This window comes from Girardinichthys multiradiatus, chromosome 13, assembly GCF_021462225.1.
Source record: "Girardinichthys multiradiatus isolate DD_20200921_A chromosome 13, DD_fGirMul_XY1, whole genome shotgun sequence".
In the NCBI taxonomy this organism is placed as follows: Eukaryota; Metazoa; Chordata; class Actinopteri; order Cyprinodontiformes; family Goodeidae; genus Girardinichthys; species Girardinichthys multiradiatus.
This window is the reverse complement of record NC_061806.1, coordinates 23,938,882-23,957,779: the sequence shown is the minus strand read 5'-3', so window position 1 is coordinate 23,957,779 and position 18,898 is coordinate 23,938,882. Positions and strand designations below refer to the sequence as shown.

At 39.7% G+C, this 18,898-nt stretch overlaps 2 protein-coding genes across 2 annotated transcripts; one reads left to right on the top strand and one right to left on the bottom strand.

The window, feature by feature from the left end:
• Positions 1–369: 369 nt before the first annotated feature.
• Positions 370–5,235, top strand: ggcta (gamma-glutamylcyclotransferase a). Its single transcript, XM_047383213.1, has 4 exons — positions 370–656; positions 2,235–2,380; positions 2,479–2,611; positions 4,367–5,235. Exons 1-4 carry the CDS (start codon positions 462–464, stop codon positions 4,508–4,510), a joined length of 618 nt encoding a protein of 205 aa, XP_047239169.1. The 5' UTR covers positions 370–461; the 3' UTR covers positions 4,511–5,235.
• Positions 5,219–18,372, bottom strand: adnp2b (ADNP homeobox 2b). Its single transcript, XM_047383212.1, has 4 exons — positions 18,090–18,372; positions 12,313–12,434; positions 9,432–9,539; positions 5,219–8,842 (listed from the first exon to the last, which is right to left on the bottom strand). The coding sequence occupies exons 2-4, from the start codon at positions 12,418–12,420 to the stop codon at positions 6,068–6,070; spliced, it is 2,991 nt and encodes a 996-aa protein (XP_047239168.1). The 5' UTR covers positions 12,421–12,434; positions 18,090–18,372; the 3' UTR covers positions 5,219–6,067.
• Between the last annotated feature and the right edge of the window lie 526 nt (positions 18,373–18,898).

The window sequence follows — 18,898 nt, the reverse complement described above, 5'->3', positions numbered from 1 at the left end:
GATAAAGTGTTTTTGCACATAAACAAGAATTTGTTTTTTTTTTTGGGGTTGTGGAAATAACTCAGGCTGATCATTTGACGTTTTCTATATTCTGTAAGTTGTCTAATTTGAATAAAACCCACATGTTGGTTTAATTTCTCTCAAATTATAAGAATTTATTAAAATATCCCATTGTGTTACCATGTAGATAACAAGAAATGGGATTTAGTGAAATGTCAGTTCTTAGAAAACGTAAACCTGGAAAGGTTGCAATGAACTGCCGCTAGATGTCGCTGGTGACGTTTAAAGAGTAAGTCTGCTCTTCGGTGAGAAAATGATTTAGTAGGTTTTAAGCAAATTACTGCTTGTGAAGACTGACCAACAACCTGTAATTAGCAGTGCTACCGCTCATCGGCGACCTCTAGCGGCTGCAGGATAAAGAGCCCCCTCCTTGTGCAAGTTGATTTACTTCGCCTTTATTAATGTTGAAAGGCAGTCCAATGAGGCTTACGTCTAATATTTTCTACACATCTTTCCTAATTTGTATACATTTTTCGAAAATGTCAGGTTCTAGCGATGGTAAATTCATGTATTTCGCGTTTGGAAGCAACTTGTTGAAGGAAAGGCTCCAGCTGATGAATCCCTCGGCTGTTTTCTACGCTACTGGCAGACTGAAGGTTTGTACATTAAATTGGCTTTATTCTGTGGCGTCGGTCTGTTAAACATCGCGGTGCCGTTATGTCGGACTGGAATTACCTGAGATTAAACCATTATAGATATTTTAATTGTAATGTGGCTACTGCCATGCTAAGTGGGGTGTGTTTTGTCGTTCCAAGTTGAACGTGAACGCAGCGCCTGGCCGTTAGTTATATGTTCCGAAGGGAACATGCTAGCTAGCTTTTACGTTGCTTTTTTTTCCCCTATAAACCGCGGTTAAATCTGGTTGACATGTCTGCTTCATATGCTGACGTGACGTTTAATCTCCGGACACCCCAGCCAGTGCAGAAAACTACAACTAACAGTCCTATTCTATATCCGCTTTCCATAAAAGTAGCTGAAGTCGGTTTCCGAATCAGAAACTGAATGAAAGGTCTACTTAAGTTGCTTGTTATAAAATTGAGCTAAATTCAATCGGCTCTGGTTCCAAATGTAATATATTAAGATAAATTACATCTAAAATGATTAATTCTGTATGGAACATAAATGGGGACCATTGTGTTAAAAGCATGCTGACGTTAGCATCCGAATCGGCATTTAAAGGGTTAATCCGCAGTATTTAACGATTTGATTCCATCAAGAGCAGAATCTAAAACACTAGGGATGATTAAACCTAACAAATATGTTACAGTAATTGTTAATGTGATTTGTGAAACCTTCGTTTAGTTGTGAAAGCTTAAAAAGGGCGAATTGTAAGACTTTTCTGGACTACCGGCCATTTTACGCGAGGTCCAGTTTGAAAACTACATCACCCAGAAAGCGCAAGCCTGATTTAACGTTCAACGCTAACCAGATTCCATAAAACGTAGTCTGTGATTTGTGAAACTTTCATTCGTTTTTCCAAAAAAAAAATAATAATAATAATAATACGAATTTAGGGCTGTTTTTGGTGTGAGTCTGTTTTACCTGCTTAGACACCTGCTTGTAATCTGAACCAGCTAGACAGGAAAAACATGGCCAAACTAATTCAATACTTATGACACATTCTAGAAAACAGTTTGTAATTTGCAAATCCTTTCAAATCAAGAAGGGAAATTTGAACAGGTCTGCTCTGTGGATGACATGCATTTGCATCCAAAACACTTCATAGAACAGTATTTTACTGCAATTAAAGCTGCATGTCTTTCTCTCCCAGCTTTGCACATCTAGGGGTTGATTTTGTGAGCAATTTTCTATGCAAAATAGCTCTTAAGACATCAAATTTAGTCTTGCCACAGATCTCGGATTTAAATAAGGTCTGGAATTTGACTGAGCCATATCAATACATGGATTGGATCTTAGCCATTTCATCGTAGCTATTGTTTAATGTTCTCGGATGTTGTCCTCTGCCCCAGTATCACGTTTTTCCATTCTCTAACAGGTTTTCATGTTAACTTATCTTCTGAGGTTATATAGGTGTTGTCTACATGCATTTAAGTGTGCCTTTAAAATACATAAATCTTTTGATTTGGTTGCCTATAATATGTATTTATGTAAACTCCCATGTGCAAGGGTGTTTCTTTGCTCCCTCCCCTATGAACCTGTGTGTGTCTCTACAGGACTACAAGCTGGACTTCGGCCTGTGGGAGAAAAATGTGGAAACTGCATGGCATGGTGGAGTGGCCACCATCGAGTCCTGTCCAGGTGAAGAGGTTTGGGGGGTGGTCTGGACTTTGAGCAATGAAAACCTCTCAACCTTAGACAGGTAAGACACAAATCTACACATCTGGCTAAAAGTATTTCAGTATATGGGGAGCAGTTTAACCAGCAACGTGTTGTTTTTCTGTTCATCTCTTTCTATAGCCAGGAAGGTGTGAGCCATGGAAAGTACTCCCCGCTGGAGGTCTCTATTGAGACTGATCAGGGCGTGATGCCATGCAGGACGTATCAGATGAACAATTTTCACGCCTGCCCTCCATCTCCGCAGTACAAACAGGTGTCCTAGGATCACACTCTAACATGGGAAACTATTTTATTTTTGTTTTAATGTATTTAATCAAGACGTTCCAAGTGAGAAATATCTCTTCTTCCAGGTAGATGAAGTCAAGATGAACAAAAACCTGGACATTTAGATAAATATCCCTTTAGAAAGTTGCACCTTGACCAACTTCATTTTGTAGCCATCAGCAAGCTTCCTTTATAATTCTACTTCAAACTTGACCACTTTCTTTAGAAATGCAGAGTTTATTTAATTTGGTTGGTTTCCTGGCAGAGAGCCAACTGTTAAAAATAGTTAAATTATCTAATTTAGTTGAAGTCATTGCATTCCCAGAAGCCTAAAGATAGCCAGCTATATTTATTCCTAAAGACGTTTTGATGTATGTTTGGGATTATTGTCCCATTGGAACACCCAATAAAAACACAGTTTCAACTGTCAAACATGGTGATGGCAGCAGCATGCTGAGGGATTGTTTCACTGCAGGTAGCAGTAATGCATTGCACAAAGTAAAAGTAATAATGAAGATGACAGCCTACCTCCATTTCCTTTAACTTCACCTTATATCAACAGCTAGATGGTTGCAACATGGATACAGAAACAGGACTCCGATATGCCAGGAGCCTTTGTTATAAACCTTATTGCTGCAGGATTTGCTCATGTCTGAGAAAAAAGACTGAAGTTTCATTATACTTCAAGACAAAGAAACATTTGTCTTTCTGGTTGCAAAGGGAAAGCATTTAAAAAAAATTTTTTTTAAAAAGGAAAGGTCTAAGCTTGTGTAAAAAACAGTCAAAATTGATATCCCCACGTCATCCTAAAAAGTGTAAAATTTGCATTTATAATTTTCTGGGTCTAGAAGTAAGTGTGGAAGAAAGAAATGGTATGGATTTTTTGTTTTCCGGATTTTTATCCTTATTTCATCTTTTAAAAGATAAAATACATTTCTAAAAATCAAAATGATTGTTTTTGTTATTAATCAGATGTTAATTAAAACCTTTTATGTTTGATTTGCCTCACACTAAAGCTCGACTTTGAGATTTTAGCCATTACAATTTGGGTTTTTGAGTTTCTGTGCGACAGCCTACAGATGAATGCAGATCAATCACACTAAATCATAGTCTTAAACTGGACCTGTCATTTTGAAAGTGATCGAAGGTGGTTCAGGTAACAAACAAAGCATTCAAACTTGTGTGTTTATATTTCAAACAGATTAAAGGTATTAAAGATCACAAGCTGTGCTTTTAAGAATTAGAATTTAGGAGGTCTTAAGCCTTAAAGGTTTTGAAATGGAAATGATCTTAGTAAGTTTACCGCACTATCAAGTTAGATTCAGCATTGCATTGTTTATTGATGATTTGATGAACATACAAAAAAATCAACCAGACAAGACATAAGGTCACTGGTACGAGGTGCACCAAGGTTTTAAAAGCGACGCTGCTCCTTCTTCTACCCATTGCTGTGGACTGCTGTTCAGCTTGCTAAACAAATTACAACCTTATGCTGTGAGAATTCTGGCCCACATTTTTAAAGTAACATTTTTAAAACCTCCTGAATATTACAAAATCTTATCAGTAAAACCCAAAAATATATATACAAAGGAGGGTTTTTGTAAATGGGGAAATATGTCAAAACCCTGTTCTCTCCATTGAAAGATTATCCTTGAAACTGCGACTTGTTCAGTCACTACTTGCAACCTTCTTGTTTTGGTTTTTGCCAAAAATACTGTCTTTTTTTTTTTTGTCCACAACAAAGGTGGTATGCCTCGGCGCAGAGCAGAACGGGCTTCCACAGGAGTACCTGAAGAGGCTGGAGGCCATTCAGACCAACAACTACATCGGCCCGTCGGTATTGGATCAAATTAGAGTCGCCTCAGAGCAGCCTGAAATTAGTAACTGAGCAAAAACACACTGATAATGTAATTTATATATATAAACATACCGATATTATATTAGGATGAGGCATCGTCACTGTAAAAAAGGACAGTTTAACAGTTAGACTAGAGGAAGCTTATTCTGTTTTAGCTGATTATCAATAGATTTACCTCCTGCTATGTCTTAATGCTAATACCGCGTTTAATCACAAGAGTTGGTGGGGCCCAACATACATTCTGATTTAATGTGTGACCCCAAGTTATCAGAGGCAGTGGCACCCCCAGAAGTTCTTCACAGAGGGGGCCCACATGGGTGTGATTGCTGTGATGTTGGACCATTACTAATTTATATTTCAGACTGACTAGAAATGAGCATTTAAAGTTGGACAGCCTACAAATAGTTTCAATAGTTTTATTCTTTAAAATAACAGGATTTTTTTTTTTTCATTTTACAAAATGAAAAACATCTCAAAACGTTAACACTAAAAACCTTTGTGAGAACTATTTACTAAACATTGGGTAACACTGAAGAAGTTAAATCACAGACTACTGCTACATGAACAAAACTGCAATAAGCTGGTTAAAATGCAGGATGCGTTCGCTGACACGCGGACAACTCTGCTTCGGTCATTACACCAACAACTTGCCACACCTGGGGTGGCCGATGATCAGTTGTCTTTGCAAATGCTCTAACAACTTGAAAATATTTGTTCAAATGAATAAATAAAAATGAATAAATTGTTCAAAAGAATGTTTATTTTTTATTTTTGTTTTTACACAACAGTGGCCTTAGACATATCTTTTTTAACCCAACAGTTTTCATACTCTAGTAGTTATAGAAAATACTAATACAAAAAAAGCAGCCAGGAAAACAAAAGCAATGCACAGGATTATCCAGCAATGTATGGCAAATTGTGTTTAATCTTTGCAAATGTGGACTTTACAATGGCACAAATCAAGTCGTTCGGACAGAAAAACAAGAGCTCACGTAAAACAACAAACTTAAAATTTAGAGGGTGGAAATAGATACATTCTGGAGAACTTGGTCTGCAAAAGATGGTGAAAAACCACGAGTATCATAAAATAATGTGAAAAATACAAAACAAGCAGCTGTGGAAACGATAGAAATAATGTCAAATTAATAAGGCAAAGTCTGATAAACAATATTAACTGTGAGCCATTGTAATTCAGGGATCTGTTTGAATGAGTGGGATTAAATGGAGGGTGTGAAAGGCAGCTGAGAACTCGGGTTGGAAGTTTGTGGTAAATGTTCAAAGACAGTTTGTATCCAGGAAAATACTGTTCATTACATCAGTATCATCGTTATGTTTTAGAAAAGCATCAATAACCCGTCATCTGTGTGGAAAGTAGAATAAGGAGCACTGATCGCACACTGAGGTCAAACAAAGCACTATTACTGAAGGCTACATCAACAAACTGCCCTCGGTTACAGGATCACTGGTATATGATGAAATGAACAGCTTTCTATGACTAAACACAAAGGTCATTAGCAGTTTTTGTTTTGAATATAAACCGTTGCTTCATTTGCTTATTTCTAGGCCATAGTCCAAACATTTCTGAGCTCACTCCATCGGTACCTCCTGCTCTGCCCCTGGAACTTTCTCTACTTCATTTACATCCATCGGTTCTAGTTCCTCCTCCACCTGCTTGGCTGCTTCCACAGTCGTTAGCACCTCTGATTCTTCAGCTTCATCCGACTCCACGGTGTCGGCCGGCGGCTCTGGCTCTGGGATCAGGAGGTTGTGCTTCACTTTGCTTACCTCAGCCATGTTAAAGCCGAGTAGGATGGCGGCTGTGTTCCTCTTGAGGCTTTTCATGCACTTGCTGCGCTTCTTACTGAAATGCCCAGCCAGCTCTGCTTTGGTTACAGACAGCCTTCTGCACAGCTCCTCGGTCTCCGGTTTGGTCGTGTAGGGGTTCACATTGAAGTACTTGGAAATGAACTCTCGGCGCTCATCGTTGCAGCGCCGCTCCACGGCAGTCGGTTCCAGCAAAAGCTTGACCGAAGGGTCGCTCTGGATCTCTGGCTCTGGTGGGGCTGCCTGCTTCTCCTGCAGCTCCTTCTCCCGCTCACGTCTCTCCTGCTCTCTCTTCTTGCGCAGGACAGCCCTTTCTTCCCGCTCTCGCCTGTTGGCCTCCATTGCCTCCTTCAACGCAGCCTCCAACTTCCTCTTTAACTGTCGCTCCGCCTCAGTTTCTGGCGGCTCCACGGGGACTGGAGCTCGAATCACACGAGCTGGCGCTAAGTGCCGTGTCATCGTCATTCCCGGCGGCACTTGAAGGAAGTAGAGTCCAGACTGCTGAGCGACCTGCTGAGCTGGTTTTAGTGGTTGATGCTGCAGCACAGCTGCGCGAGGCGTGGGTTTAGGAGGTGGCGGTGGTTTCGGAGAACACCGGCACCGCTGGATGTGGAGCATCACAGCCTGCTGGGTGACCTTTCCCGTGTACACGCCATTGCAATATATGCACTTGAAAGCCTCAGTCTTCAAGATGGCATGAATGGTGGGCGCCACAAAGTGTTTCTGTTTTAAGTGTACGACGTGATCGGACTGATTCTGAAACCTCTCGTTGCAGAAGGGACAATAGGCGCTGTGGATTTTCATGGGTGAGGGGCAAACGTCCAGCTGGTTGGTGGCCTGCAACTTGAAGTAAATCAGGTCCAGAGAACTTGTGACAAGGGCGAGGCTGACCTCCGTCTCTCCCAGGACCTCCTTTGGTGCAGTGGTGTTCACGTCAAAATGAGGAAAGAGGATGCCACCATTACCTTTGGAGTAGATCCTGTACTTCTGCCTAAGGAAGTCACAATACACCTTGCTTGCTGGATTGTGCAGCTTTACGTGCTCTACAAGCTGTTTGACTGAAAAGAACAAAGCTGAGCAGTACAAACAATTGAGACCATGCAGCAAATGTTGGAAGACGATCTTTTCGGTTAGCAGCATTTTGCACGTTAGACATTTGACGGTTTTGTCGGGCATTTTCTTCAGGAATGCTGCTCGGGCGGCAACACTTTCTGACTTGGGAGGGGTAGATTTCGTATGGTGGGCAGCCTCCATGTGCATGTCGAAGACGTTTGATGGGAAAAGTTCATTGCAGAGGGGGCAGGTGATCCACCTCTTGGTTTGTGTTGCGAAGTTACTCAGTTGCTCAACAGGCTTAAGGGGGGTGGATGTTCTCTGGGAGACGAGTGGAGCAAACGTGTACGTGGGCATCCCATTCATCCTGTTCCCGGTCGGGATCAGGTGACTCAGCAGGGACTGTGAAGTCAGCATGGTACCTTGTAGAGGAGTGTGGTTTATTGGTGCATTTTGCACAGCCACAGCAGGCTTAGGAGCAGCTCCAGGAGCCAGACTAGCCTGAGGTCCTGGTGTAAGAAGGTTTTGCTGCCCTTGCGGAGCCCGTTGTGGTTGCGCTACAGCTGAAGATAAGGTTACAGGCGCCTGCTTCAGAGACACATTGGTCACATTAGACACTGTGGGAAGCTGGACCACAGACGACCCTTGGGGCAGAGCACTTCGGAGGGCTATTGTGGCACCTGGCTGAAGCAAACCTTTAGCTTCGGCGCTAGCAAGCTGGACTAGCGCTGATGCTTGTGGGGGCAGAAAAGCTTGGTTAGTTCCAGGAGCACAGATCAGTGTCGCACTGTTCGTGTTTCCTTGCAGCTGCTGCACTGCTACAACAGTCCCAGCAGGTTGGCCGTTACTCGGTAAAACCAGGGAGTTATTGGGAAATATCTGAGGCGCCTGTGGCTTGGGAGCAATATTTGGGAATGTGACCAACAATCCATTTCCATTGGAAGTTGGTTTAATGGTGTAGTTCTTGTTTTCCGTGATGTGGGTCTGCACTTGCGTGCTGACTGAATAGTGTGCCGGTTCAACCAGCATGTGGTGTAACATTTGGTCTAGAGTTCCAGTGTTCACCTTGCACACCTTGCAGCAGTATATTTTTATGGCTGTAGTTGCCTGCTGGTGCAATCTGTAACCAATGTACTGCTCTGCCAAGTGTTCCAGGTGCTTGAGAATGACGTGCTTCTTTATCGCGAAGATGGAGGAGCTTGGGAATCCACACCTTCGACACTGATACCTCTCAGCTGAGCGATGGGTGAACGCACCTTCTTTCTGTGGCTGCATGTTTGGGACGGGCAGTTTGGTGTGGAAGTAGAGCATGTGCTTCTTAACGTTCTTGGGGTGAGAGATAAAGAGGCATTGAGAGCAAGGTGCCAGTGCACAGTATGACTGAACATATGCATGGCAGCGAGAGACGTGGCTTCTGAAGTTGTAGATGTTTTGTGACGAGTACTTGCAGAGGGTGCAGCACAGAGGTCGAGACCGATAAGGCCACTGGATAGAGGGGGGAAACAAATGAAGATCAGGCAAATATTGTACGGAGTTAAGAGTTGCTTAAAACATACAAGAAGGGTAAACCACAGAGGGTCATTTCTGGGTGTTCACTGAGTGCTGTATCCAAGCATATCTAAAAGTTAAGTGGAAGGAAGATGTTTGGTAAAATGAACCTTAATGGAATTAGTCAGGTAAATCACTTTTTGATAACATTCTAATTTATTGAGAGGCACTTGGGTGTCAATCTAGTTGACCTGCTGTTTTAAATAAAAGCAGTTCATTAATTTTAAACATTTGTTTTAGATGTGCTCTTCATGCAGTATTTTTGTTTAACTTAAAGTAATCATGCTTTGATAATCTTAGACAAGCTCAGTACATGAGAACTCTTAAGCAAAAAGCAAAAATGTTTTTTTTTTTTATTAAAGAAATAAAGAGATGGATGCTGATGACATTTAGGGGGGCGGGAAACAGTAAGTAAAACAAAAGCACTATGGTACAAAAAAAAGATGATAATGAAAATAGAAAACACTGGGTTTATGCAACACATCAGATAAGTGATCCTTCTGGGGGAAGAATAAAGGAAAATAACCTTCTTTTGCTTTTGGATACTGAATCCCTCGGTGATATCAATCCATTCTGTTCCCTGAAATGCTTCCTCTTGTCCCGAGTCTTTCTCATCTGGGTTTTCATTCAGGTCCTGCACAGAACAAACAAAGAAAATCACCATAGAAAACATCCCTTCAGAGCTAGTTAAAACTAGTTGAAAGAAAGTTTCATCCTAAAAAACGTTCACTTTTAAACTCAAATGTCCTCAATGAAGCTGTCTGAGTCAAGACGAATCTATACAAAACAATTGGTTGCTTACCTAATTGGATCATCTATTTTCTGACTTCTACCTGTGGTACCTGGTGAACAAGTTGTTACACTGATGAAATAATCCTGTTTGTGTAACTTAGCCATGTAGCAGCCCCACCCACTGACAAGATTCCTACATAACTTAGGCTTCCACATTAAATTTTTTAGCATATTTTAAAATGTAAATTGGCTATGAATATACAGAAAATATTTCTGTGGTCATCAGGTTTTAAATAGGACCTGCAAAAACCACAGGCTGTGAAGCAAGGTTGGACAGATTACTGAACCGATCGATCTATGGATAGCTGGATGTATAGACGCATAGATGGATGTAAACATTTTATAAAAGAAACATAAAGGTCCGGCTGGAGCCACTTTTTTACTTGTATTTTACAAATATAGATATTCATCATAACCTTTAATTAAGCCTTGAAAATATTTTTCCAAGCTTCATCTTTCTATTTCCATACTTGGTAAAACCTAAAAACGCTGCGCAGGACCCTGCAGTGATTATTACCACTCGATTAAGACAAATTAAGACAGTTAAGAGACAAAGTCTAGCTTTATCTGTTGCCAAAAAACAAGACATTCTTTTACATCTTTTAAAATGATTACAAGTTGGGTTTGATGTGACATTAATAGTATTAATTTGACAATCTGCCAAAGTAAATAAATCAGGATATCGTCTTTACACATATACTGTTTTGTTTTCATCTTCTTTCCTTAGCTTCATAAGCTAACTTCCATAGCAATGGCTTATTTGAGTGGTGATCAGATTTTTTTCCCCATTTAAATTTTTTACGTGAATTTTTACTTAACACAAGTAGCTAAAACTGCAAAAACGTGTTGAAACAGATGTTAAAAGTGTTGCTTGGCACAAAAACTGTTATGTGTTACAGAAAGGGGTAACAAAAGGCAAACAGCACTTTTTTCATTTGCGCCATATTGCCTGACCCTAATAATGACTCCATTTCATCAAAGTCCATTGAAATCATGCAATTTCTCATTGAGAATTGCCATAAAGCCATTCCAAAGCAACAGCGGTTAATTATGAGTGATGCTGCACCTTATTAATAATAGAAATTCTGTGAACCTAAGAGGAATAAAGACAATTGTCATAGGGGTTTGAACCAGACTGTAAACTAAAGTTTACGTACTCTGGAAGGCTTGTACAGCGCTGTGAAAAAGTATTCCTATGCTTCCTTATGTTTTTTTTTTGTCTTGTCACACAAAGGTTTCAGATTAAATAAATGCTAATATCAGACAAACTGAGAAAGACATACATAAAAGGTTTTTTGTTTTTTTTTCAAATAAACTATTATAGCCATTATCTATAAATTGAGAAACAGTCCTAGGTACTACAGCCCTAACAAAATTACTTTGAGAGAGCATGAGCAATTGATCCGGAAGGTCACAAAGGAACCCAGAACAACATCTAAAGGCCTGCATGTCTCATTGCCTCAGTGTTCATGATTCAACAATAAGAAAGATTTTCAAAATCATATAAAACCCAGGCCAATAAAGTTCATTTAAAGAAGATTTTCTAGGGAGCGCCGCTGGGGGTGCAGTGGTTTAAACACAAACACACATCTTTAAGCCCAGGGTGCCATTTTGTTTTGGGTTTATTTGTTTTTCCCCCAAAAGATTTACTTTTGGAACACCAAAGTTACACATGCAAACTTTAAAACCTAATTTCCAGACAGTTTTTGTGCAATTTAATGTCTCCCTCGTTTAAGCTGCAGTAGGTAACTTTTTTTTATTATTTATTTTATTATTTACATATTTATTAAAACTGTCACTATGTCCTGACAGTATGAGACAGATTATCTGTGAAAAAAATCAAGGTCCTCTGGCTCCTCCCAGTGGTCCTACTGCCATTTGCAGAAATACACCACAGGAATGTCTTAGCAGTGTCAATTACGCTCATTTATGCATTGCTCACACCCCTCCCCTGCACACCGCGTACCATCATTAAAGCTCAAGATTGATAGTGTGATTCAGCTGTGCCAATGGTGGAGAAACAACCTAACGTTACAGGAAAACTGGCAATTTCTCGATTGGCACCTGTTTAGAAAACAAAAAAGGTAAACAGAAGACGATCGATGACGAAAAGCAAGCTGCGCATTCACAGCAGACTCCGCTGTGGGGGAGGGACCTGTAAGGTGTGCTTGTTCAAATTTTCAGGCTAAGTCGACAGTGTTCTCAGAACTCCCTACTGTAGCTTTAACAATCATATTCAGATCTCACTGAATGTTCAAAACTTTACAGCACAGGACCTGCTCATACAACTCAAACTTTGGTCATTGTAGCTTATATGACAAAAAGTTGTAAAATGTCAAGGTTGTTGTGAAACAGATGTTACAGATTAATATTAATAATAACCATCTGCACAATTTGTAGGACACATTTTGTGCAGTCAGACACAGTGACAATGTAGTTAAATGTATGCAGAAAACAGATGGACATTCTACCATGTTTATACCTGCTTGTAAATCTGTAACTTTAGGAAAAATGAATCAAAAGTGCCATTTACAGCCTCCTGTTATATAAAACTAATACTAGTGTGCACCTCGATCACTTATTGTGAACTATCGAACAATAATGATAAAACATACCTTCAGCCAGTTCTGACAGTCTTCCAGGCCAATCTCACTTAGGATGTTTTTCACTGCTTTACGAGCCTTTCGAATTTTTTCTACACTTCCTACTGGAAGCTGATACATGATTCACCAAAAACCTTAAAAAAAAAAAAAACAACAGGAAAATGTGACAATTTGTAATACATGTTGAAAATGTAAAACAAGGAAAAACACCAACATTTAATGGCCAGATTTGGATGTTAATTAGTACACATGCAGACCAACGGTGGGAATGTATATGATTTGAAAGGAGCTGGCATCTCTAGAGTGGCATCAGATGGCATAAGTGGTGGTGTTACATGCAGTTACCTGATCATCTGACAGGCAGTGAAAACAGTGAGAGAAGTTTATCCTGCATAGATGGTAACTGGATTTAATTTATATAGTGCTTTACTAGTCATAGGTGACCACTCAAAGTCCTTTACACTGTAGCCACATTCACCTAATTACAGTCATAAAACATACATACACTGATACTCATCAGTAGGCAACCTGAAGTTAAGTGCCTTGCCCATGGGCACATCAACAAGTGTCAGGAAGAAGCTGGAAGTGATTTTACAACTTTCAGATTTTAGATGACGACTACTCTTCCCACAACTACTTGCCACATTCCTTCACAATTAGGGATGAGTGCCGAATTCTGTACTTTTATAGGTATCGACCGAATTCTGTCGGTACTACAGAGTCCCTATTCACGTGAAATCAAACGGTACCATGTTTCGGTACCTAAATGAATCATTGTGATACTTAGGGAGTTGATAAATGGGCGACATGCCAGACATGAACACAGCAATACCCGCACAAGAATGTAATGACATCACTAGTGCTGCTACAGTCACACAAGAAAGCGCTCGAATATGGCTCCACTTTTCAAATGCGATGCAGATTATGCTCGCTGCAATATTTGTGATCCGAAGTGCAAGGCCAACGGAGGGAATACTTCTAATCTGAGGAAGCACCTGGTTAAGCACAAGAGTTTTCTCGGCAGCTAAAACTCCTGCATTCAGGACCGTTAGCACACCTGCATCGGTTAGCGACTCGTCGTCTGCAGGCAGCAATATAGGAGAAGAAATGTTTGAAACAACTGCAATGTTACAATACAGACAGGTGGGTGCTGTTTTGGTATATTTGCTAAGGTTTATATATCGAGAATTAAATGTTAAATTGAAAAATTTTCAGTTTTGTAAACTAATGAACATTTATCACCACATAAACACACAAAAAAGTATAGAAGATTGGTACCGTTCAGTACTGATATCGTTTCCCAGGTACCGGACATCGGTACCGTATTGGTTCAAATGTGAAAGGTACACATCCCTACTCACAATAGAGCATAGTCAGGAGACACATTAGACACCATTACCAGCACCTGGCAGACTTTGATAAGGGTAGCATCGTATGGCTGGATGAGACTATGGGTGTTTTCATGCCTGAGGTTTTGTAGTCTGTTTTAAAAAAATTGTTATCTAGATGTGAACTCAGCAACCACAATAAACCTTATCAACACCGTTTGGAGGAGGTGGTCTCAGTAGGAGTCCAAATGAACTCTAGAGCAGTTCGTTTATGGTGTGAATGTGAACCAAGTCAAACACCTTCCCATAGCCACGTTTGCATTGCATTGTGGGATGCGGTAGAGTTAAACTAATAAACAAGGGTGGCGCATCTTTTTTGTAAAGCATAAATCCCCATGCAACTTTCAAGAAATCTTCTCACTATCATTGAGTATACGGTTCATAAGTAATACCTACAAACACACCAATGATATGAATAAACTCGACGTTTTCCACTAGTTTAGAGCACAGCATCTGCTTCCTGTACTTACATTTGGCTCTCCCGCCCCGGACACATCTGAACAGACTCAATGTTCTCACGTGGTTTGCATTGACAGGTTTTGGTTGGCTTGGAGTTTTCTCTGTGTGAAAAGAAACTGTTCCACCCAAAAAAGTTACAGGTAAACAAACTCATCAACTGATTTGGACCAAGGTAAACGAACTATAGGTGTGAAAATGTCCAAAATGTGAGGCATGTAAGGTACACTCTACAACAAAGAGAGGAATGACACAATGCATGTATGTACACTTATGTACCAACTGACTCCAGCCTTTGAACATCTGCACACCCCAGATACCAGTGAATGTACAACATAACCACCTAGTCCCACCTCGTGCACATACAAAACGTGCTTTTTATCAGAGTCTGTAAAGTACTGGTAAAGTTTTTTAGTGTGTACATGAGGCACACCATGTCTGACAACCTTCACTCACTTATTTCACCGACTGTTGGGACGCTCAGGTAACTGCCTGATTGCACCATCACTCCACTCTTGATGCCAGCACCTAAAGCCCTGTGATGCTACTCTAGATGTTCCAGCTCATTGCTTTTCAAATCATTTACAAACCTATCATTTGTCTGCAAGCATATCCAATCAGGTCTAAATCAGACCATTCCTTTTAGCTGTTTTTCTTTTGTTGGTTAAAGAAGTAACAGGTGCATCTAAATGAATTAGAATATCAAGTAAAATTATTTTAGTAATTCAATTTAAAAAGTTGTCATTTTATAGAGATTCATTCAACACAGTGATACATTTTAGGTGCTTAATGTTATCACTTCCTCATAACATTTGATTAATTTGCCGTGTTTCTGTGTTCAGTTGTTTAGGGTTTTATTTTAAAAAGGAAACAGTCAGACTTCACATCGCTAGTGAACAGCCAGCTTCCTTAGCAATGACCTTTGGTGGTTTATCTTCCAAGTGGAGGGTGTCTGACCATGTAGGTCATAACATAATTACAATAATGTTTTAATTTATATGATACAATTATCATCAGAGTTGCTGTAGATGGTGATGGCTGTGGGTATGAAGGATCTCCTGTTGCAGTTTGTCTTACAGTGGATCTGAAGAAGCATCTGCCGGAAGATGCTCTGGTATAAGTTTGATCAAGAGGATGCGTAGGGTTAATCTTCATTAAGATCAATCATCAATACTTTGAATATCAAAAGGCGCTTATTAAGAGATTTTTTACACTATTTGAATCTCAGTTTTAGAGTTTGTATACTGCAGTTAACAATTACTCAATTACTAAATTGGTTGACGATTACTTCTATAATTGATTCATCCGATTGTTTCCGCCCTAGATGCACCAAAAAACTGCAGAGACTTTTTTATTGCAGGTTGCCTTCAAACAAGGGGTTTATAGTCCAAGCAGACAAAAACAAAATTATTATCTAATTTGCCAAGAGAAGGTATAGCTTTGTAAATGTATGCATCCCTGACATTTGCATAAAACAAATCCAAATTTTGTGTCCTGGTAGAGCAGATGATAAAAAGTTGAAACATTGGAAGAGTAGCAGAGAGTGAAGCGTGGTTAAAATAACCAGATATTGCCACGAATGCATTGGTGTGTTTTGTCTGTAGCTTAGAAACAATTTAGCTGATTCAACTACATGCTGGGTTGGGAACAGCTAATGGTGGGATGTATACGGTTACCAAACCTACACTTGTGAACTCTCTTGGCAAATAATATGGAAGAAATCTTACTGCGGACGGTTCAATATCCGGGCTGCAACGAGCACATTTGACAGTAACATGGCCTAGATTACACCATTTATTGTTCTCCAGCACTGCTAATCCACTTCCTGTACTTTTGCCACCCCTCTAAAAATCTGTCTGTCTTATGGTTTGAAAGCCAGGCAGAGAGATAATGGAGTTGGGGATATGATCCTCCATATCTCAGTGAAACATACTGTAAAATATTGCATTCTCAATACTCGGGCTGAATTGTCTAGCCTTGTTAGCGCTTGAAGTTCATCCAATTTGTTGTTTGCTAAATATCTCACACTGCCCATTATGATAGATGGACGAGATGGTTTGAACTCCCTCCTTCTCTCATTCCAATTTGATCCTGCTTAACACTTTGCTCAACGTCTTTCTACTCATCTGTGGTTTGAGGCCGTATTTGAGGTATTATTTGAGGTTTTAATGTGTTTTTTATTTGTCTTATGTAACCTTTAAAATTTCTTCGAAACAGGATTTGGGTTTTCATTAGATGTACGATATAGTCTTAAATAAACATGTAAAATAAACGTGTACAATATATCACTGTGTGTAATGAATGTATCTCAAATGACTCTCCCTTGTTGAATTGAAATACTAAAATAACTTTGGTGCTGCTGTCTTGCCAGGTCCCTCTTGGAATAGAGATTTTAAATCTCAATGAAGTTTTATCTGGATAAATAAAAGGTTTATACATTTACTCTTCAAAAATATTATAATTTGGTAAGATACACCTGCACAACACATGACTAAAAGGATCATGGGTTAGGAATGTTGCATTTAAAACATATATTTAAGTATATGTGAAAATAAAATCTTATTTCATAACATTCATATTTGGAGTGTAATTCATTTTACCTCATTTAATCCTCATTTAAAAATGTTGTAGTATTGTGTCATTAGTAAGTCTTTGTTATAATCAAGAAAAGAAAAAGTAGATGAAAATATGTTTTTATTGGTAGGTCATAATTACGACTGGTTGGATAATATGTTGTACTCTCAACTGAAAGTGCTGAAATAGCTTTTTTGATCAAATAACAGTGAAATAGCACTACATTTTGCAACAAATGCTAAAGTAGTGTTGGAACATTTTGAAGGTGATCTGTCTTAGGGTGGGTGTATTCATTAGTAGGAAAACATGCATTGGATCGGAATGGCCTTGTCTGACACATCCAGCACTGACAAGGGCATCTTTCTCATTTTGAGGGATAATTGCATTGTTGCATGCCTTGTAAGGCCCAGCAGGGAACAATGTTAAAAGAATTGTGTGTACCTATATACCTTAAGTTATCCCACCAGTTACTGTTGTGACAGCAGACATGCTTAATCATGCTAATACAATGTTTCAGTAATTAAGTAAAATGCATTGAAAAAACATTTTTAGAGCCTTATTAGTAAATCTATTTTTAAGGTCACTAGTTGAAATGGGTAAAACGAAATATCAAAACTACCTGAATGTATCATAGCAAACATTGTATTGAGTCCCCATGGTCTTTGAGCCACTAATCACTCGTATGGATCTCGTCATCCTATCCATATCTTTGCATGTCCATAATCTGACTGTTCCTCCTAGGCGTTCAACTTCTTGTTTGTTGTCTCTCAATGCATCATTGTGATGCCACTCTATTTCCAAATTAAATCAATAAATTTACTAAAATGTTGTTTATCACTTCAAAATGCTGCTTTAAACGCAATAAATATGGTACACTTCATATAATGCAAAATGACAAAGGTAAAAGAAGATGAGCAGTATGCAAATCTTTCATAAATACATCAGCAGAAATATTAAATTGAATCAGATTGCTAAAATCAGCATTTTAAAAAAGGGTAAATTTTTATAAAATCATGAGTATAGTAATAATAATGTAGTTGAACAGTTGCACAACCACTTTAATAATTATTTTTGAATAGATGTTATGTTGAAAACATGGCACGGTTAAAATGGTTAGAACGAATAATTACTGTGCAACAGCTGGTTTCTCAGTATGTGAGCATACCTAAATAGTTGTTTTTTTAGTAAGTACTGGCTACCTAAAAGCAATCCCTTCCTTCTGCAGACATTCAGACAGTCTACCAAGCGTACTGGAGTCAGGAACCCGACCCTGGCAGCAGGCTGACAGATAACACGCCAGGTCACACTGCCGGTCACAGCGCGCATCTTCCTGCTCCAGCACACCCACAGCCTCTCCGCGTACATATTTACCTCGTTTATATTTTCGGCACAGATTAACGTTAGTAGTCGCTGTGCCTCTTCTGGCGGAGCCACGGTGCTCCACTTTCACCGGCCCGCAGCTGTGTGTCGGTGAACTGCGTCTGCTCCCACCGCCGCTCAACGGAGCAGCATCCCCTCCCCGCGCATGCCGTAGTACGTGGGCTAAAGTTGAATGTGATCTGTGATTTTGGCGCACAGAATCTGAAGATACGTTTTTTTTTTGTGGTCTAGCTTTTGTCCCCTTTCTTCCCCCTGTTGAAGAAAAAAAAAATGGCGCTTAAGTTCAGGATCTGACGTAGTGGCCTCATTTGCATACAGCACAAGCTGACCAATAGAAGACTTCTCAGCCTGCAAAACTGTATAACTTTTTACTGTGCCGCTTTTGCAGCCAGCATTGCCCCAACTTGTCCATATGCTGTGTTTCATAGTGTAGTTTCAGAATTTCAAGTCCCATTTAACCTGCTATGTGGACTTTTTCATTCTATGAGAAATAGCTAGCTAGGGGGCGTGGCTTCCCAGACTCCCACTGTGAGTCACGTGGTACAGGACCAGCCTTTAACCAATAGGCTGCCGAAAAAATGAGCTAAATGGGCGGTCCTTTGGATGTGATGTCATATCATGCAACTTTTTCTGGCCAATCACACTGGACAACAATTCTACCAAGAGACTAATAGGTTAGATGGGTTTTGGCTAGCATTGCACAAAGTGTAAAAAAATTGAGTAACTTTAGCATTTTAAGAAACAAATGCAGCTAGCCACGGACACATTATTATATGTTAATGGCTTTTTAATTTTCATGC